Raw genomic sequence first — 22,264 nt, 5'->3', positions numbered from 1 at the left:
TATTAGCTATCATGTGCGCAGAATCCCCACGAGCCTTTTCCACGTATACGCAACGTGTGACAGACATCTGATCGTGTAGGCGGCTTCCTCTCAGGGGCCTACAACTCCCATCAGCCCTCGCGGCAATCTCAACGGTGACATCCTCGCAGTCCTTCCTGAACCAGTCGGCGCTGCTTCTTCCTCTGGACAGAGACCTGGGAACATGCTCTCCTTCACGCTGAGGCGGCTCACACGGGTACGTGCATCGATAAACACAGCTTCTCTCTCACGGTGTTACCCAGGTGGGGGGAGTAAGCGGCTCTCTGTGACCTGTTAGCAAGATGAACGTCAGTGTTACTTAATACTACAGCCATGGGGTGAGGGGGGGTTCAGTTGTCCACTTCTGCTTGAGTAAGCTCAGTCACCTTCTAGAAGAATCATTAACGACCATGGCTGCTAGTTGTGTTTCTGCTCGTGTTGTTGTTGTTGTGCTTGTTTCTCAATGTAACCGCTGTCAGTTTTAAGCTAGCTGCTAAGCTAGCAGGCTAGTCGTGCCTGCGTGGTACAGAGCTCAGCTGAGTCCACGTAATGATGCAACAGCGACTGCTCAGTTTCATCATGTGGGGGAAAGTCAGCAGCAACACGACGGACACGTTTCTGACGTTTATCTAACTGAGTTAAACTTTGTTTCAGACTCACAGGTCCTCATCAGTAAGATAATGTATGGATTCTAGTGAAAGTAGAAGTATTATAACCTTGTTTCCTTGGAACTGTGCAGGATGGGTATAACAAAACTTTAAAGTTATTATAAAGATATCAGTCTTTGTTAAGAAGTGTTACTAAACTGTGTGAAGGACAAGGGAACATGTGTTTTAAAATAATTAAAAATTATCTCAAATCTGGTGTTTTGCCCAATATTTATAAAGATCCTTTTGTTTCTCTTCTCTAAACTTAAAAAGCTTAATGAGATGAGCTGTACATTTTTTGTGAACTTGTATTGTTTATGTGTTTGTGTCTTATGTTTAAGTTATGTGTATGACTGTGTGTGAGGTGGACCCCAGAAGGAAGAGGTTATACTGGTGCTAATGGGGATCCTAATACAGAAAGAAAGAAAAGGAAATAAATAAATGACAAAATAGAGAGCAAAAATATAGAAACAAAATGATCACACGTTGCAAGTCCACCGAGATATACAAATTAAAAAAGATTACAGAATTTTATTCCAGTGTCTCAGAAACCAGGAGTTTACAGTCCTATAGATCACCATTTTATCAAAACATAAATTCATACATAAAATCCCTCAGTTGGAGACATTGCTGGTATCCACACACACAATCCTGGAAAACGTAAGCAAAAATCTGATTGCATCATATGCCACCTGAAACTTTTTTGCTGCTGTGTAAAGTGGAGCACAGGCTGTTTTTAAAAAGTGCTATTTTAACATTTGTTTACTTGTTGACTTTGTTCGTACAGTTACCAGAACTGACTCTGCACATATTCATTGCCACATAAATCGTTCCTGAAATGCCACTTTGATCTTTTACTTTGTTCTCGGCAATTACAACTTGGTCTCAGTTATGAAAACACTAGAACTGCACTTTGCCATTTTACAGCATTACATGTGCTGTTTTTGAACTGAAGTGCACCTCGGGTTAAAAGCCTCAGTCTGTGTTACTCAATGCAGATATAAGAGAAGCGTCACACACTGATATATTAACTAGAAATCAGTTGTGCTGGTCCTAACAACGTCCAAAGTTCAATAAAGGTCTGAAATGTACTCTGCAAGCTTCAAGCAAATATTAACTGCCAACTTTGAAAAAAATTATGAAACAGATAACACAGTCCTTTTTTTGTCATATAAGGGAAGTAATATCTACCGTTTCAGCAGTGTCAGCAGTTTCTTGACTGCTGGAATATTTATAACTGCATTGTATCTGCCATGGTATTGTAATCTTATTTTTGATTATGATACAATATAGATATTATCCTCATATGGAGAGTCTAAGCTCCAAGGTCCACTGACCTAATACAAACTTAGCCTTAAATAATTAGCTTCCACTTGTTTTTACATTGTGATGAAGAATTTGAGTTGAAACACGTAGATCTTTAGATTTTTGCAAAGCAGCGTACCATGCTTTTTGTTGTGCCTTGTTTATCACAAGGCAAAGTACACGATTTCTCAATTCTTAGTGTCATGATTTGTTTTAGGATCCAGAGTTCACCTGTTTTTTTTTATATCTGGAATAGTGAAGCAGCTCCTCTCTCCCTTTTGGAATTTACTCTATCGACATCTGTCACTGTTGGTTATAAGCTTCATGAAGTTGTTATTTAATGACAGGATATTATCCTCGGACAATATGCAGTGCGATTCCTACCATAAAAATCCCTTTTTAAATCCCTTTTTTCACTGTGACAGTAATTGTTGGGTACTCTACCACGCTGGAGAGAGTCCCCTTAATTACCCAGACTGTGGTGGTCACCCATGTTTCTTAATGATCTGACGTTTTCTTACACTTCCCACAATAGCACATAAGATGAGTGTTTTGTGCTGTTGCTTCACTATACGGTTGTAGAGCCGTTCACTGGAAACGGGAGCCGTCTACAAACGTCCAGTCAAACAGGGATTTTTGAAAGCGGCCAAACGCTGTTACAGTGTCAGATGGTTATGGGGGGGAGAAAATTGAAGTTCAGATCCATTCGCTACAAGTCTTGTTTTACCAGTGTTGTTTTTCTATGGTACACATTGCCATCACTCACAAGAAATGTCTTACAGGAGAAGGCTCCAACTCAAACCTAGATTTTATTAGTCACCATCGTTGGACGGTTGCTATTAAACTAAGTGGTTCACATGCTTGCACACATTTCCTATTGATGCTAAGTGGTTAAATGTGACTCTTCATTGAATTTTGGAAGGACTCACAAGACCGTCTTCCTTTTAAGTGAAATCATGTGGTGTCCTCATAGGTCACGGTGCAGTTTTTTCTTGTTGCGGTTCAGCTCGATTTCTTTAGGGAACAGATTAAGGATTGATCACATGAAGATTACTTGTTACCAGGGAAACTTTGTTGATATTATTTTCTCTGACAAACAGAGTTTATTGTTCATCACCGGCATGTTTGTTCTGAATTGGGCTAGTTGCTGAAGGTATTAGATTCCAGTTCAGACTGTACAGGATTAGCAAGCTCCAATTCAAATCTGCGAAACATCATTAACATAAGCAATGAATGCAGTGTAGGAAACATTCAGCTGCAGCTTTTCATTTTTACCTGGTGCTGATGGGTCCTCGAATTAAACTTGTTTGTCTCTGCACACCTTAGTCGGTACTTGTCAGGGATATTTTGTGTTAGAAGAGCCATCACTCTGTAACACTACTGCACAACCATGAGCGAACTGAGTGTTTCTGCACTTCCAACAAATCGTACTGGGTGAGACATCTTGGGGCTTCACATTACATCAGTGTCAGAGCTATGCTTGAATAAGATTAACTTTCCTTCATATTGCGATGCTGAGCTCAAGTACAACCTCAGACTTCAACGTACGACTTTAACATACTCTCTTTTCTGTTACAGATGATGTTTGAATTTCATAGGTACAAAAAAGGGCTTTTGAAGTTTCTTAGTCTTAGATCCAATCTACAGCATATTGATGACAAAAGCTTAAACCTTATAACATCTGAATTTAAAAGGACACGTTGATCATGTAATGCAGGGGAAAAAAGAAACAGGGTTTGAGTTAGTGTATGCTACTGACTGCTGTCCAGCTATATCTGTTCACTCATCAGAAACTGTCTTTTAAACTAGTATACTTTATATGAACTGGAGGTACTTATTTTTCGGCCTTACTGTGCCCATTTTTACATCCCTCAAACTGGTAACAAAAGTTCCTCAGTAAGACCAGAATCACTTGCAGAACTATGTATGTAGTGTATTGCCCGACTAACCCACCCTATGAAAGCACATCTGAACCCCTAGACAAATGTCAACAGCAAAGCAAAGCAAGTTTATTCCTTGTCAAAGAAGGACATGTCTGTATTGGTATTCCTCAACAGGGCACAGGTTCAAGAAAGGCCATGCACATGTATCTTGACTCAATAAGGCATCAGGAAGCCCCGTGAAGAGCTTTCACCATCATCTTCTTCACAGCACAAAGCGTTATGGAAGAATTACACCAAAACTGAGTCGTTCTGGCATCGCTTAAATCTGTGATTGTCACCCTTACAACCCTTTGACCCAAATAGAGTGGAGTCGCTTCAGACTCTGCCTTTGTCCCTTCACGCTACTTCACCCCATCCCGATCTCTCCGTCTGGTGTCATCTAGACTGAATCACAGGGCAATTTGTAACGGACAGCGCCACTATTAGTCAGTGACAGGGAAAGAAGCAACTGCTTGTCAGACTGACGGATGCTGTTGCCCTGTTGACACTTCTACTCTCTGACCGTACATACCTTTTTTTCCCCCCTTCTCTTTAGTTCCCTCTGTTTTACTTGTGTTACCATGCTGTTTGGTACAGCCACTGATAGACAGCAGTCATCTGTAAAATTGCCTTGCTTTGGAGGCTGCATCAGGAAATGGGTAAAAATAACACAGAAGTAGGATTAATGAAAGAAATGATTTTCCGTCTTCCTGTTACTCCTCCTCTGCCATTGTCATCTGGCCACAGATGTTTGAGAGGAAAGGCAAACTGCTGACAATTACCTTATCATTGTCATGCAGATGCAGCACATCTGTGACTCTGCCATTATTTTGTGCTCAACGCCCAGGTTGATGTGGCCTATCCTGCCCCTCCACTCACAGCAGAGTTTATCAAGTTCACCTTCAAACGACAGCATAATCTGTCGCCAAAAATAGTTCTTCTGTGACATATGGGTGCTTGTTCCTGGATCTCACACTTCTTGGATCAGTTTCTTGTGTTTATTAATTAATCTCCTGTAATGATCATCACTGCGAAATGAGGCGGGAAGGCACAGAGGAAGACCATTGGGACTGACCTGTGTGTTTGTGTAAGCCCAGAGCTGTCCAGTTTGGACACCATGACAGTGATACGGTTGACATGAGGAACTAATAAAAATGCCACACGAGTGCAACTGGGAGTGTGCTTAGCAGTGTAGGGTGACATGATGGGGACAGAAGGAGGGGAAAAGGAAAGCAGAGAGAAGTGTGGAGGTGCAGAGGGGGAGGGAGAGGCACCCTTGTCTGTTTTGCAGTCGTCAGTTACGCTATAACTATGGCAGCTTTGCCTTGTGTTGGGTTTTTCTTTGGCTGCTTACCCTGGCCCTGGTGTGTACCAGCAGAAACCCAGACAGCAAAGGACAGTTCCCGTCAAGATTTAATGACCCGTGTGATTTCTCTGCTAGAGACGTGTCCTCAGAGGCAGCCTGACCTGTCTCCCCAGGCCCTCATCTCAGCCAGAACCCCCGGGGGGGGCCCTCTCCCCTTCCCCACCATCACCATCACCACTGCTACTGGTGACAGAAGGCCAAGGTAGAGATTGTTAGAAATCGTCCATTAATGTGGCTGTCGCCTCCCCTGGTGTGTCACCAGTGTCCCCTCTGCCACCCCGGGGAGCAGAGGAAGCAGCGGAGTAGAGAGGATTGTACAAACAGCGAGGGATTAGATAAGAGCCGATCTTCAAGCTGCTTCTGAGAATAGGGCTCTTGTAAAGTTTTCCAAGACGATGGTTTATTGGACTTGAATAGTTGTAACTCACATATATTTTTTATTTTTGTTGTGTAAAAATCATTCCATACTGAAATCTTGGCAAATTCACTGAACTTATTCTGTGCACATCTTCATGTTTTTGGATCCATTTGTATTTATGAATTGGGTTTTGCACATTTGTGGGTGGCTTCCTGTCAGTTTGTGTGAGAGTTATGAAAGGGATGCCATGTTGTGACTGAACTCTTGCACTGCACTTGGAGGTGTGTCAGGAGATTACCAATGTTTCCTCCAGAAGCTGCAGCCTCCATCAAGTGTGTTGAATGCCTCATTAATGTTTTTGCATTTGGGCTAAATCTAAAAAAATATTACCTTTTGCTTTGAGCCCAAGTTTCCTATCAACACAAAAATAACAGTTCGAAAACTGAAGATAATGCAGGATACATGAGCACAGCACACAACGATGAACTCTATCCTGAAATATGAACAGTGGGTTATTAAACATGCTTGAGACCCATCTGGTGAAGGACACACAGAGCAGTGAGCAACCATGTACAGCGCATGGGGAGCAGATGTTGGGGGAGTAAGGTGCCTTGCTCAGGGGCACTAGACAGGGTAGGGAGAATCCTCTTGGATTTTTGGACAGATCAATCCAGGTTCGTCTTTTTGTTGTTTCTCCGTGGAGTCGAACCAGAGATGAACCAGAGACCTTTTCTGCCCATAGTCCAAGTTTCTGCCACTAGTCCACCGCCTCTCCAATGAGCCGGAGGTTCCAAATATCATGTTGTCCACAAACTGAGAGGAAGCGATTGACAACAGTGCAGAGCCAGTTTCACGTGTACAAATGTATCCACAAATGCATACATGTTTATATAGTTGTAGTACATAGTTGGTACACATGACATTTGTGCATAGTCTTTTTTTAATAACAATTATTAAAATCCAATATAAACTACACTAGAAACCATTTAAAACTAATGGTTGGTCATTTTGCCTGCAGAGAAGTTTACCTCATTTGGTTTACGTAGCATTTATCATTCTGCCTTGGACAAATATTCATTCTTTTTAAGTATAAAATCTCATAGTTAGTGTCTTTGTTAGATTTACGGTGTACTACAACCCCTACAAAAGATTAAGCGCTCAACCATTTCTTTTGTCTTATGGGGGTCCTCAGTCAGTCCTGAGCATTGTGTTAATTGCTTTTTAATGTTGCTATTAAAGAGAGGTTGTCCCTCACACCCCAGCACACCTGCACAAATGATAACTATAGGTTGGTTGTGGTGGGATTGATCTCATCACAGAGTCATCATCATGTTGTTGATTAAATGACAGGAGAGAGCAAATTTTTTCAGAGGGCAATCAACCTGTCTGGGATTTTTGTTAACCTCAGAGTTCTTCCACTCGGTGCTTTCCCTGTTGTTTAATGGTTTATAAAGGAGACCTGTGCACTGAAGGGCACACACATGTAGCTTTAAGATTGTATTATTATCTAGTCAAGCATCTACAGTATGTGATATCCAGCCAGGGATAGCACATGGAAGAACCAGGACTTAGCCCAGAAAATAGTGGTATTCGTGTGAAACTTAAAAAAAAGATATAGAGCCAGTGAAAATTGTATGGACTGTGCTCACTCACATGATCAGGCATTGCTGCAGCAGCAGAGGAAAAACTCGCCAGTTCCAGTCCAGATTAGATAAGCAGGAAGTGCTGAATCTGTTCTCTATATGCCTCCTTTGGTACACTGAGGCTGTAAAAGTCAGTCCTTCGGTTTGTAGAACTGCTGATAAAGGCATAATTGAACAACCATGCTGATAATTGATATCATGCAAACACGCCAGCTTCTAATTATACCAGGCTACATATTAGACTGTGAGAAATAGAGGAGGGCTAGAGACTTCAAATGTCTCTGTATTTATGTAGGACAAATCAAAGTGTCACTTCAAGTATGTAAAATTATCTGATACATTCTGCAGAGAAATTGTTTCTGTGTCTCTTCTTATTTGTTGGTGCCTGTTTAAGAGAAGAGCCCCAGCTACCCTTTATCAGCACATTCTCATCGGAGACATTGTTATCGATTCTTCCCTCCTTTATCAGGGCCACATTTTTTAGAAAGATAATTTATCTTGATTAATGTTTCGTAATCACCAAAAACCCTACAGTTGTCCAAATTAAACCTCAGTGCCAACAACACCCTCACTAAGGACATCATGGTTTTGAAGGCCTTGAGTGAACTTCTTTACATCTGGAACAAACGGCAACTTTGATTGGAGGATGGCCTGATTAGAACTCAGTGGTAAAAGGTCAATGTTACTGTGACCTCACAAAACACAAATTTGGTCATGAGTCATCACCTAATAATTCTTGTACTAAATATGACAATATACTCTAACTACATTTCATAAAATTTGATCAGTTTTCCGTATATTTGTATATGTGTCTGGACAGGCATGGATGTAGTGTGGATTCTTTGAAAAAAATTCAGCAGTTAATAACAGTCCTAAGGACTCCAGTTTCTGTGCAATGACAGTGTTTATAAATTGGTGAACAATATCGATAATATATGTACTAAGTTAATATAATGTCAGTTGATTGTTCTTCCTTTCTTTGTATCACCGCTTTTTTTATTAAAGCCCCTAACCGTTTGTCTCTGTCCACAGCCTCTGTGCCACAGAGCCCCTCTTCTTGCCAGTGTACGTGGGCAGCAGTCTCACGCTGCCACCCATACCGCGAATGAAGATCCACCATGGACAGGCCAGGATAGCCTGGCCCAGGACGACCCTGAGATGTGGAATCTTCTGCAGAAAGAGAAGGACAGGCAGTGCCGAGGCTTGGAGCTCATTGCGTCTGAGGTAAGGCAACTTTCTAATATACACACAACAGTTAAGAACATTTAAAGAGACACATTCTTCTGGTTTTATTGAGTCTTAATAGGTTCATGTTAAGTGAATAACCTTAAATAGCCTTGCTAATATAAGCAAGAAAACCAAGGTTAGAAACTTGGTGTAAAAAACTTAGTGTGAGAACAAACTGTGTTACTTCACCTCTAATATCAGGACAATGTTGCCCTGGAGGAACTGTTAGTGCCTATTGTTATCAGAATAGTGAGAAAAAGGCAAAAAACAAAGACACACTGGTTGTCTCACTGGAATCCCATAATGGAAGAGCAGCACAGTGTCCGGACTTAAACCCGATCCTACTGGTTTGGTATGAACTGGACAGAAAGTGAAAATGCAAAGTGCAGAACATTTGTGGGAGCTTCTGCAACAGTGTTGGGAATACATTTCCACAGATAATATTTCACAACTAATATTTCACAATATTTCAAAGAAATGCATGAGTTTGTTTGTCTGCTGAATGAGTCAGACATTAAGATTCAATTTAGTGATCAAGATTCTGCGATTTTCTTCTAAATGAAACGTTTTAGTGAACTGCTTCTCAAGCATATTGGTGACCTTCTTACTCAGGCATACACAAAACAGATATCATGAACTTTGACATGTGCAGTTCAAAATGACCTCACTATTCATTCATTATTCACCCACTGACCAGCTGTGCACAGTTTGCTGTTCTTCATTCAAACGTGGCTTGAATAACTCGCAGCAAATTTGTGTAACACTTTTGTTTTCACTCCAAAGCTGCAGGGTGTGAAATGTAAAATGTTTTACTTCAGAAAAGCAGGCTAGGTTTTATCCCGCGTTGCTCTTTTTCTCTCTGCTCCTGTCTCTTTGCCACAGTAGTTGTTCAGTGGAGTATATCAGCTCCCTCTCAGCACAAAGCCTGACCACTCAAGTGTGAGATAAAGCTGATATCTTCATTCTGCCTCTTTCCCACCCTTTTCTCTAAAGGCGCATCTCAGTACCACACACACACTCATACACAAAATGCATTCCATAACCCTTTACCCTGACATTAACTAATTAAATGCTGCAGCGCTAACTGTTACCCTAACCCTTACACTACCCTGACCCTAAAACCAAGTCTTGTGAAAAAATAGTATCTTTCTACGAACAGCTGATCTGATAAGGTACCTATTGGCCTTTTACTTCAATGCAGTTAGAGTACTTGTCATTAGCTTGAGCCTCCAAAATGTGGCGTTTATAAAAAAAAATACCGTTGTATAATGTGGGCTGGACTATATGGACTCTATGGATTTGTGTATTCAGGTTGAACTCGCCATCGGGATGTAACAACAGCCGCACTAGCACACATTCAAGTCCCCAAAAATCAACTGAATTTATTTTTCTAATATATGCACAGTTGTCAGCATGACAGAAGGACGCGGCAGAAAGCTGGTACTGGAGCTCTTATCTCCCTTGATCTTCTCTTGGCTCCCAGGTGAAACATTAGCATAACCACACACAACACGAGCACCGCCGGAGCAGGTGGAGACTGTAGGTGTTTGTGTGTGCTTTGTGTTTGAGCGTATTACTGGCCAGCTTGAATAAAACGGCAATGTGTTGTTTTTATAAAATTGACAGTTTCCTACATAATGCATTTGCCCATAAACATGCAGCTCAACACTTTGCCAGGGCTAAGCTTATAGTAAAAAGGTTTAAAGCAACTTAATATAAATACCTCTGATGCTTTAGTTTAACATTTTTGTAGATTGTTCTTTTAACTTTATGAAATAAATAAGAGGGAAGAGTGTCTGTGTGGCAGGAAGGGTTTGACAGGATTTGGGGAAGTACTCCTGATCTCCAGAATACATATTCACAAATGCATCCTCTGAAATACCAATAATATGTCAACCAACAGAAACATTTTAATCCCCAAAAAAGAAAAGAAAGAAAACTCGGTGGAGGAAAATCAAACGGGAGAAACTTTTTTATACCGAGGTTGCAATAAAAGCTGTGGGTGGTTACGTGCATACAGAGCAGGGCCGAAGCCCCTTTGTGAAGTAGTGGCAGGACAAAAGTTGTTTAATTTAAATCCTCAATAGCTAAATTTGTAATACTAACCTATTCTACTCATCATATCCAACCACATAAACCGAGACAGGAAGTGGTATGCGTTAATGATGGGTGGTGACGAATGTTACCACTAATGGCAGAAACCAAATAGTGATACATGCTCCCGTGGAGTACGGAGCTGAAGTGTCGGCTTCCACAATCAAGGAGCCGTTTGACAAGAGCCTTGCAAGCTGCAAAATGTACTGTGCCAACATCAAACACTTTGGGGACACAACTAAATTGAGAGCACAGCAAATGGAATGAGTGGATCTCTCTCAACTACTCTATGTAAAACTGTCAGTTCACATTTAGTCTATTTACATAATATGTTTATGAAAAGATTCTTGCTTTGCTGATTACATAAAAACTAGTTCAAGGATATTGGATGTGACATGGACTGTGATGAATGCAAATGCAGATCCCACTGTTGTATAAAGGAAAAAATAACAATTATTTGATTTATATGGTGGTTTATTCTTTAAACTATGTTTTAAAAGATTAGATTGAAATATCACCTTTTCAGTATTGTTGTATATCTCAACATATTGAATCATAAGCCCTCCATCATGATAGATAATCCTCACCTTTTGAGAAGCTCAAATGTGGGAATGGTTTTCTAAAAACAAGGCTTAAACCAAAGGTTTCTAAAATATTTGTCACAATACCTCTAAGTATGATCTAATTAATAAACTAAAGTTGTATCTAATTATGATCATGATTCTGGTGTAAGATCATTATTTGTCCAATTTAATGTTTCAAGAGTAATTTAGTAAAATAAATCAATGGAATGAGTTTACTGAATTTGGGTTAATAAATATCATCTAATGAGTTCTGTATCAGTTATTGGTAATGGTATATTAAACTAATCTTATTTATCATATCTTATGTTCAAGCACATGGACACTATGCTTTATACGTGTGTGGAATAATTGTCCTTTGCAAACCACACTCACTGAAATAAAAGTATTTTTCACATTATCTTGTGTCCTCAAGCAGCATTGTGAAGTGCAGAGTGTTAGTCTATGGAAGGCCAGAGGTTCAATATTGTAATGATTGCCTTTAGCTGGAGGGGGATTTCTCACTATCACTTAACAGACTTTAATTTGCCATCCTTGTCCCTTTTGTCCAATGGCGTCATTGATCTGACTGTGTGTGTTTGTGCTTGTGTCACCACCACAGAATTTCTGCAGCCGAGCAGCTCTGGAAGCTCAGGGCTCCTGTCTGAACAACAAATACTCTGAAGGCTACCCAGGGAGAAGGTGAGCATTTATCCAGCCACACCCCAGATTATTAACGCCGTTGATATTCGCTTCGGGATATTTGTCACAGACACGCACACAAACACACGTATAGGCACGCACTGATTTATACTGTGCGTTCTCCCCTTATTACTGTGCCAGCCACACAGCGAATAATCCACAGCCTCTGCTTTGCCAAAATAGATTCCTAAGGGGATACATTGGAAGAATTTGGTGCCAGGCGGATAGTTGGATGTTTTCTATTTTCTGTTTTCTATTATTTCCCTTGGATAATTCACATTTAACAGCAACAAACAGAACTGTTGAAATGTTCCTAATTAGATTTTTTCTTTTGCCTAAAGTAAATCTCCCTCCTAACTTATTTAAATGAATGAAGCTAAAAGGTCAAATTTGTGTCTCTCTGTAATTTCACCTGGTATGTCCCAGATCTAATGTCAGGACACCATTTGCTGACCAACACTGTTATTTGTCACAAACTCATTGAATGTAACAGGGATTGTTGTAGATTGGCTTAAACTGAATTTGTATCTTAACTTCATTTAGTAAGTGATTTCCAGGATCTGTTTGTACAGGGTGTGTTTTTCATTCAAAGCAAATCATGTTTCTTTTTCTGTCTTTCTCTCAAACGCCTGTGACCATACATTCAAAGATACTATGGCGGAGCAGAAGTGGTCGACCAAATTGAGCTTCTGTGTCAGAAGCGAGCCCTGGAGGCTTTTGACCTGGACCCAGCTATGTGGGGTGTGAACGTCCAGCCATACTCAGGCTCACCCGCTAACTTTGCTGTCTACACGGCCGTCCTCAACCCCCACGACCGCATCATGGGCCTGGACCTGCCCGACGGAGGACAGTGAGTAGTTACTGTGGTTTCCTTTTCACACTATATCACAACCCTGTCACTTATTCTCTCCTCTACCAACACTCGAAGTTGCCCCATTTTCTATGTCAATGCTACAGCGTCACATTTAGGACCAGAGGAATGAATTTTATTTATTTTTATTTAGCTGCAAATTGTTTAACTTTTGTTAAACTTAAATCGGGTTGTTTGCAAAGTATTGTAACTGATGTGTTTGTCTGTTTTTCTGTCTGTCTACACGTTTGTTTTTGTAACTCAAGTCTGACCCATGGCTACATGTCTGACGTGAAGAGGATCTCAGCAACCTCGATCTATTTTGAGTCCATGCCATACAAGCTAAACGTAAGTAGAGATCCCTACTACTGGTATCAAGTAACAAACAAGTGGAGTTTTCTACTAGTGATAAACAAGATTCCTAAAAATGGTGAAGAAGTTTGGCTAAACAAATTGATAAAACGGTGATAAAAGCACGTTATAGTATCATGACAGCTGTGCAGCTGATACAGCTTATAATGAACCATATTTAAATTAATTAATAAATGTGATGTATGATCATGTTGGATTGTCAGATGAAAAGACTTTAATTCCTATAATTTGGTCCTTTAAAGTGCAGACAGTCGTGTGCAGGATTTCAGGAACAGTTGTTTTCTATGACTGACTCATAAACCAGCACGTGTACAGTTTATCAGAGCTGCCACAGACTTGTCAGATGTCTGGACTTGCCAGTGCAAAGCTAGACTTGTTCTGCAGCAGCACTTTGTACATGGTAATCTCTGCTAATTATTAAATTGTGAAGGTATTTAATGATAAACTGCACTTAATGTGGTTATTTTGCTAAATAATTTAATGGACCGTGAGACAAGAAAATGTATGTGAAACATCTGGAATGAAATGTCATAAAATGTGATCTGAGCTTTTATCTTACTCACATTTATGGACGCCTAGCATAACTAATAACAACACAGACATGAAACTTACATTGCTGGTGGAAAAAATGTATCTATAGAACTAGTTCAGTGATATTTTTAGGATGTCTGGTGTGAACGGCTCTCTTGGGGTCACACTACAGCATCTGCCCTCACTGGGTTATGGTCTGGGCTCTGAGTGAGACACCTCAGAAGGCAGATATTCTCAGTTTGGTAGTCATTGAAAACTGCTACCCCTGATTTACCTTCCTGTTATTCTGTAAATTACTTTGTACAAGTTTGGGATTTGAATGGAATTAGCGTTTGTTATATGAACTGGAAATTTGGCCTGAACGGAGATTGTTTTATTTAAAAAAAAAAAAAAAAAAAAAACGTAAGTGTGGATGTAGCCTCAGTATCTAACTCAGGGAATCATTATCCCATCAGACATTCGCTCACTCACTGGTGCTTGCCAGACAGAGCAACTTAAACTCGAGTGTTGTTTGATGTGTGGCCAGTCTTTCCCCAATCTAGCCATTCAATCCTATTAGCATACAACATAAAACAACTGGAGTGCTGCTTTCCACCTCCATGAGGATCTGTACTAACAGGCCCACTCAGATGTGACCAGTAATTTTTCAAGTTAACATGTAGATAAGATCATCATCATGTGTTAGTGTGCAGCATTTTATTTCCTTGGGACATAGTTGTGTGGTAGTGTTGCTAGCGGCTGATGGATAGCCATGCAAGTCTGCATGTCCAGACCTGCTGATGTATGGGCTGGCAGGACCCCTCTGCGAGAGAGATAATGGGAAATCGACAGGCTGGCCAGCACCACTGGCTCTGTCTTCACAATGAGCAGCTTGATGGAGTGAGGGGGCATCCATAGATGTGCTCTGGAGATGGGAGATTATCAGGTTGTCTAAATAAAGCTTTCCCTTCTTCTTTTCTCTCTTTTTTCTTGTCTCCCTTCTTCTCAATCCTTTTTGTCTCTCACTTTGTTTCTCTCCTCCATCTTGCCCCTTCTATCTTTTCTGGTTCTTGGAGGGAAGGCTTGGGGCTAAAACCTCAGATTCTGACACAAGACAAACTGGTCAGTTGAGTGCTCCTGACTCCATTTCATGTGACTCTGAAGTACACCCACTGAACAATAGACTGTCTAACATGCCTCTTTATTGCTCAGTTCAGTGAAAAAAGCAGGAAAAGTCTCCAAACCAACCTCCAATCTGTTCAGCCTCATTACACCAGTTGAGTAGGTCCCTGAAAGGTTGAATTAGGATAAGTAGGAGGGGATTACTGCAATTGCCCCATCTTCCTCCATGATATGATGGGTGGAAATGTCTCCCTTAGATAGATTTCTTCCCCTTTTAAGGTAGCCAAAGTACCCTCAATTGCTGCTGCTTCAAATAATCTTCAAATGAAAAAAAAAATATCTCTGTGTTGATATCTTGTCTCTGGATCCTCAAGATATCTCTCCGGCTAATTTTTTGTTCTCCTTACCCTTACTCTCCCTCTAATATTGTCATATTCCTCTTCCACGTCCTCTTTATTCTTTCCTCTCACGCCGTCTTTCTCTCTCTGTTTCTCTGCAGATTGCAACAGGACTCATAGACTACGAGCAGTTGGAGATGACGGCCAAGCTGTTCCGACCCAAGCTCATCATCGCTGGCACCAGCGCCTATGCCCGCCTCATTGACTACTCCCGCATCAAGAAGGTGCACGGAGAACTCTGTATATTCGAAAGTCCCCCAGCTTTTACCCCATCCATCTCTCTATTTTTGTGTTTCCCTCTACCAGCAGCCTGTTTATTCCACTTCTCATCCTGCCTGAAGAACGACATCTTATTTTAAACTCACCTGTCACTTTGTCACCTGATTCCCTTTGTGAAACCCGGCTAGGATTATTTCTAAACATATTTCTGTCTGTTCTAAAAACTAGAGGAGAAAGAGACGGAGACTGGTCTAAATATTCACTTTTTAACTTTTGACTTCCAAACACAAACTGATATTGAGGCTCTTTTAACCTTTTGCACACCAACACAGATGCTGTCTTCCTCTCTTGCCTACTCGACCAAACTAAACATGGCACCGCCTCGCGCATACGCAGCAGCAACTTCTAGCCGCACACTTCACTGCTCTTTGACAGTGCACAAGAGGCCCCTTCATCTGTTTTGTTATACCCACTCGCTGACTCACTTCATTCACTCCATGACTGCTCCCCTTTTGTTGCAGAGCTCCACTCTAGCCTGCACCATCAGATAGAGTGTCCCACCATTACAGAGCTGTGTTTTTATTAAGCACCATAACTACTTTGCCACTAGGCCTGAAGTGAGGCCATATTTCCCCCCTGGCATGTCTCTCTGGAACTGTTCTCCGTTTTATGACTGAATCGGCTGGGCCGGGCTCCTCTCCAGACTTTCAGTGTTGTTACCTAGATTGAAGCAGCCCCCCCCCACACACACACACACCACACACATCTAAAATTTGATTCACTATCTGTGTTCATCAGCTACTGCACATCACCCTCTTGTGTTCTTTACCCCCTCCAGTAACCCTGCCATCTCCCATGCCTTTTAATCTAATAAACATGCGCTGATCCAGTTTAGATATGAGGGAAGGGAGGATGTCATGATAATGCATATTAATTGGAGCACTAAAAGATTGTTTACTACTCTGATCATTCGCCAGCAAGTAATTTGCATGTTAGCGAGCTATTTATTGTTTGTCTCTTTTTCAATAAATACTGGCAAGAGACAGCCAGGATTTATTGAATTATACTGTAATATTTCTGGCCTCTGAAGACAACTGAAGAGTGTAATTATACCAGCTCCCATTTGAAATATCTGCCATTTGAGTAGGTAGGAACTGCTAACAGATGTAGCGTTATCATATCTTAACCATGGGGGGGAGTTTAAATGTATTAGAGCCCAGAGATTATATCTCTTTATCTCACATTTCAACAAACAGTACAGAGAACAGTCTGTACTCTTGGGTAAGACGACTAACCCGTTTTGGTAGTTAATCTCCCAATTTGGCAAATTAAACTGAAAAGAAGATTAAAGATGTTTATTTTGCTAAACAGTGGAATACTGTCAGCTAAGCAAGTCAGGCACCTGACAGGCAGTTTTTGTCCTGAGATCCTGATGATCAGACTGGAAAACTCCCTGAAGTGTAGAGCTATCTTACAAACAAACAAAGATGAAAACTGAATATTTCCTGCAGTGGGGTATAAATTTGAAACCTAATTTGGTCTTTGTTTCGTCTTTTACACCCGTTCTCTTTCAGCTGTGTACTGACATCAAGGCCTACATGCTTGCTGACATGGCCCACATCAGCGGTCTGGTAGCAGCCAGAGCCATCCCCTCTCCCTTTGAATACGCTGACCTGGTCTCGTCTACCACACACAAATCCCTCCGTGGAGCCAGGTAAGAAGCACAGCCAATGTGCTAGAGGACGCACCGGCAGGCACGAGCATTAGCAGGGATAAATCTTGACTTGGGATTTGAGAAAGATAAAATGCTAAACATGCCCAGTTAGTAAATTGCTCTGTATTGTCCAGGGCTGGCCTCATCTTCTACCGTAAGGGCGTCCGCTCAGTGGACAAGAAGGGGAAGGAGATCATGTATGACCTCGAGGACAAGGTCAACTTCTCTGTCTTCCCCTCGCTGCAGGGTGGACCTCACAACCACGCTATCGCTGGTGTGGCTGTGGCACTCAGACAGGTCAGTACTGCACACACATGCCCTGTTTCATAACGAACTTTGTATTGATGTAGCGCTTTATTACGCTGCTCTGTTATCTCGTAATAAGACACTGATAACTGTTGAATCAAATTTTACAGTGAAACAAAATCTTACCCCTGAGATGCTTGACACCACCTGCCTCAGGAGCTTGTTCCCTGAGCTACAGGCAGACATCTGTCTGTTCTCTTTATCCAAGTGTGAACTGTGTGGTCATTAATGATGTGATAAACGGTTATTGAAATTGAATATGTTAAAGAGGAAAGACAGGCTGCATATTTTACTTTAACCACTGGAGGGAACTTTCTCCAAAGTTGCCAACATGTTTTTATCACTTAGATTAGATAATGTTAGGAAGGTATCCTGTGTTTATCTCTCAAGACACAAATAAGAAAGACTTTTGAGTTTAAAAAAAAATAAAGAAAAATACTATGTCATGTATATATTAATGCCTTATCTTTTCTGTGTGACCAGGCTAATTCTCCCATGTTCAAGGAGTATATTGACCAGGTGTTGAAGAATGCTAAGTCAATGGCCACAGCTCTTCTCAGTAAAGGCTACACCCTGGTATCAGGTAATGTAATTTATATTTAAGCATTCTCTTACTTTTAAACACTGGCTCAGCAAACACGATAAAGAAAAATCCAAAACACAGGTCAATAAAGAGAAATGTCCTGTCACCGCATCGAAATTACATTGTTAAAAAAAACAAACAGAAATGCATTTAAATTCATGATGTGCAAATGGACTTATGTCAGAGTAACTACCTCGTCAGTCAAGAAAATGAAACCAGAAAGTGGTCAATTTGTGGTTGTGAGTGAAAAGTTGATTCTTGTACTGCACTCGATACGCTGGCCTCAGCTTCTTTTTTTATGTGAAGACTTCATTTGAAACCTAACAAACAGTGACTCGTCCTGTGCTTACACTGCATTATCTGCATACTCTTTTTATTTTTAATCCCTTTTGTAGATGTCGCTTCGAAAAGAAAAAAAAAAGGAAAGCAGTGTTTTCTACTGATTAAATTAGAAACTTAAAAAAAAAAAAATTTGTGCTCTTTCTCAAGTAAGCTGTTTACTTATGATTTAGACATTTTAAGCTATGTCCTTTTATTAGGGTACACCCATTTTAAACTAATGCAGAAGTACTGCACTTAATGCTACCTTCATGAAGGTTGTCATGTTTACGTTTTAATAAAACTGTTAGAGAGCTGTAGATTGAAATGTTTGGTCTTTGCAGAGGCTGTAGTTGGCCTGTTGTTAAACTTGATTGTTTCTGTTATTTAGCCCAGCCTCACTGATAGAGAAAGGGTGGACAAAATGTACCCCTGTGCTCTCAGGAGGCTGTCAACTAAGTGTATATATATGAAACAGTTACAAATGATCATGGTTTTAATTTTAATATCTTAGTAGTGAATTTCTTGCTTTGCTCGTAATAACAATACCAATCAACTTTACTCTCAGTAAAGTTGATTAAAGTGTAGTTTTAATAGAATTGGCAATTACTCACTTGTCGGAGCTCCCAAAGAAAAGCAGACTCATTTTTTCATTGATGAAGTGAAACACGGTGATCCGTTGAGTAGACAAATGCATAAGAAAAGTGAAGATGTAAAACATTTGGGGCATTGACAGTAATTTGGTTTCATCAATTACATATCCTCAGGTTAATAAATCTAGAAACATTACCTCATTAACATTAATTCAAAGTTGAGAGGTTTTGATCAAAAGCTTTAAGGTGAAGTATGTGACCATGAAGCTTTGGACTTATGGCCTCCTCAAAAGTTTTAACTCGTAATGCTGAATATTTCAGGCGGGACCGAGAACCACCTGGTCCTCGTGGACCTGCGGCCTAAGGGCATTGACGGAGCTCGAGCCGAACGGGTGCTGGAGCTCGCCTCCATCACTGCCAATAAGAACACCTGCCCTGGGGACAAGAGCGCCCTGACACCTGGTGGCCTCAGGCTAGGTAAGGGACAGCTTCAGACATCACCACATTTAGCTCCACTCAGACAAGTTCATGCCATACTTATTAGCAAACAAAAATAACTGCTCTGATTTGTGTAAACAGAAAGTTTTATAGCTCAAAAGACGGTAAATGATATTCCTACTCAAGGTAATTAGTGCTGTTGTGGTGGTCAGTTGTTCTGACCAACACACTGAGACGGAGAGAGTTTATTTTTGTCATGGTAACTTTGCAGTCGACTCCACTTGGTCTGTTTTGCTTAGTTTTCTAAAATGTAGTTTTGCATATGGAAATTAGTCAGCCACCAATTAAGCCACAAGCACTGAGCAAAACATAATTAATTAAGCATGTTTGGCTTTTTAATCATCTTCCAGGAAGTTCAAGAGCTCCACTTCTACACTGTCACATATTTAGCATCATCTTAAGGCAAATACTTCACCAGCAGCCCAAAGCTCTGCTGTTATTATTTAAACTTGGACTGCACCTTTGTGGCCCATTGATTATCAGCATCTGTTTGGTTTTTACACATCTAGAATCTGCTATTAAAAAATTTCCAGAAGCTCAAGGTTTCTTTTTTTTTTTTTCTTTGCCAAAGACCATATGGCTCCTCAGTTTAAAAAAAAAAGGAAAAACAGACCGTTTAACTGTAAAAGTAGAAGGAAGAAATTACTAGTCTTCACTTTTTATTTCAAACTGCAGGATTTGTTAGTGTGATTTTTTTTTTAAATTTATTTATTTATTTATTTATTTATTTTTTTATCTGTCTCTGCTTGTATGTATGTATGAAACTTATTTTTATTCATTTGCTGCCCATCTTGAACAGGACTACTTGGCCAAATAGATAATTGTTTCTCAATGAGACCTCCCTAGTTAAATAAAGGCTAAATTAAAAGACAAATAAATTAAATATGGAATCTTCTCTGTTCCAGGTGCTCCAGCTTTGACATCCAGGCAGTTCAAAGAAGGAGACTTTGTACAAGTGGTGGAGTTCATGGACGAGGGCTTTAAGATTGCGTTGGATGTTAAGAAAAAGACAGGTAAGCCGTATGTGAGGAGGGAGAAAGATTACATGATACAGTGATATTATGCCATATTAAATATTTGAATACAGAAACATGAGAGTAAAGAATGCTCTGAGGTTACTTACAAAAAAGATGAACATTCGTTTTCTGTTGTCTTTTCCAGGAAAGCTCCAGGACTTCAAGAACTTTCTTCTGCAGGACCCAGAGACTGTGGCTCGCATCGCTGATCTACGCCACCGCGTTGAAGCTTTTGCCAGGCCCTTCCCCATGCCAGGCTTCCACGATCATTAGGCCAGTCTGTGCGGACTCAGCATGCTGAGAGCCAGGTGATAGAAAGCTGGCTGAGCAGAAATGTCTGAGACGGGGAAAATGTCATGTGGTAGTCAAATGTGCTTGGTGCCAGTAAAGTGGGATGAAACGTAAGTTTCCTTGTAATCAGTCAGATTTGGGAAACTTCATTTTTATACTTCTTTGCAGTCATCATTTTACTATTTCTTTGGGGGGGTGGGGGGGGTGGGGGGGGTGGGGGGGGGGACCTGGCCTTCATATTGAGGCAAAGACAAAAATACAATATTATAGAAGGGTTATTGTTTTTTTAGGGGCAAAGAAAATATTTTCTATTGTATATGTAGAAGATCTTTATCACTTGTTTTTACACACATTTCTGTAACATTGGTGAGAGCGAGGATTAAAGAAACATGTTGAATCAAATAAAACCAACAGTTATTGGTCACACAGCCTCTGTGGCCTGAGTAATGTATAATTGGTTAATATAATAAAGTATACTAAAGAGTCTTAATGCTGTAAGGAGTTCTAACTAAAATCAATAATGTAAATTGCTATATTCACAGGGAGATGCATGCATGTTTTTTTTAACTAATTTACTGTTTACATTTCTTGAAATCTGAAATACAGCCCTTTAACTCTGTAAAGATTTGTCTAGCCCCCCGTCTCTCAAGGGTCTAGGTCTGAGTGCACAGGAGGTGGACCTATCTTCATATGAAATATTAATATAGAGCATCACAACAAACTTAGTCACGTTTATTTTATGATACATTTAATGCCAACAGTTAAAAAAAAAAGTTCTCTGTTTGTATCAGATTGCGTTACAATATAATAAGCCCGCCTTGGAAACATCTCCTTGGTGTGAAAATAACCAGGTACTTTTTTTACGCTTCTTTTTTCTCTGCACTCATATAATAGTTGTCAGATTATAATTGCTCTATGTATTAGTTATGTCATAAACAACCAAATGAAACACAGATGTCATCCTGGATCATTTCCTTCAAGTGCATTTACAAAGAGTATATACTTTTGTATATATTGTTTAAATAGAATTAACTGTGTAACTATCTTTTCACCTTGAGTATTAATATGATTTGTGGATTCAGAGGGAAAAGTGATTTGTTGTGCAGTCTCTGATCTGAGTGTAATTTACTTTACCACATGAAAACTGTGAAGCAGCTGGATTTGATAAAAGATTTTCACGGTACTTTGTTGTGTCTCTGGTTCTCAGATTGGCACTGCTGTCATTATCACTGCATCAGTGAGGAAGCGAGATTTCTGTCTGTGCAATGGTCTCACAGCACAACTGAAAAGAGGCCATTAGAAACAGGGTGTTTCTTTCTTACTTTGCACAGAACCCAGATTCTAAAGTCAACGGAATTAAGGAATTATCAACATCACTGGATATTTTCTGGACAGCCAATACAGTAGATGTTGCCAAAATGCACCAACAAGTATTTTACTAGTGTTCATAAATGCACTATTTGTTTGTTTTCATCTCTGATGTGTTGCCAGCGATTCTACATTAAGTTTGAACTGCCTTTTACAGAACCTTTTTATGTTAATAGTTCAAATCGAATAAAAATCGAATAACGCAAATGTAACTGATGTCTCAGTGATGTTATTATTCATTTCTTGTCATACACTTACACTACA

At 40.2% G+C, this 22,264-nt stretch overlaps 1 protein-coding gene across 1 annotated transcript; it reads left to right on the top strand.

Moving 5' to 3' along the window:
* The first annotated feature begins 81 nt into the window (after positions 1 to 81).
* Positions 82 to 20,765, top strand: shmt2 (serine hydroxymethyltransferase 2 (mitochondrial)). Its single transcript, XM_053435724.1, has 12 exons — positions 82 to 235; positions 8,292 to 8,483; positions 11,763 to 11,842; positions 12,492 to 12,692; positions 12,959 to 13,040; positions 15,196 to 15,318; positions 16,888 to 17,027; positions 17,162 to 17,324; positions 17,817 to 17,916; positions 19,149 to 19,304; positions 20,231 to 20,338; positions 20,487 to 20,765. Exons 1-12 carry the CDS (start codon positions 203 to 205, stop codon positions 20,612 to 20,614), a joined length of 1,506 nt encoding a protein of 501 aa, XP_053291699.1. The 5' UTR covers positions 82 to 202; the 3' UTR covers positions 20,615 to 20,765.
* Positions 20,766 to 22,264: the final 1,499 nt, after the last annotated feature.

This window comes from Pleuronectes platessa, chromosome 2 (assembly GCF_947347685.1).
Source record: "Pleuronectes platessa chromosome 2, fPlePla1.1, whole genome shotgun sequence".
NCBI classification, from domain to species: Eukaryota; Metazoa; Chordata; class Actinopteri; order Pleuronectiformes; family Pleuronectidae; genus Pleuronectes; species Pleuronectes platessa.
Note: the sequence above shows the minus strand (reverse complement) of the source record. Positions and strands in the feature narration are given on the sequence as shown.

Excerpts from the sequence above, each read along its gene's own strand:
- shmt2 (XM_053435724.1), top strand. The coding sequence starts at position 203 with ATGCTCTCCTTCACGCTGAGGCGGCTCACACGG. Across the intron at positions 17,325-17,816 it reads TGGCTGTGGCACTCAGACAG|GCTAATTCTCCCATGTTCAA; the intron begins GTCAGTACTGCA and ends CTGTGTGACCAG. Across the intron at positions 20,339-20,486 it reads GGATGTTAAGAAAAAGACAG|GAAAGCTCCAGGACTTCAAG; the intron begins GTAAGCCGTATG and ends TGTCTTTTCCAG.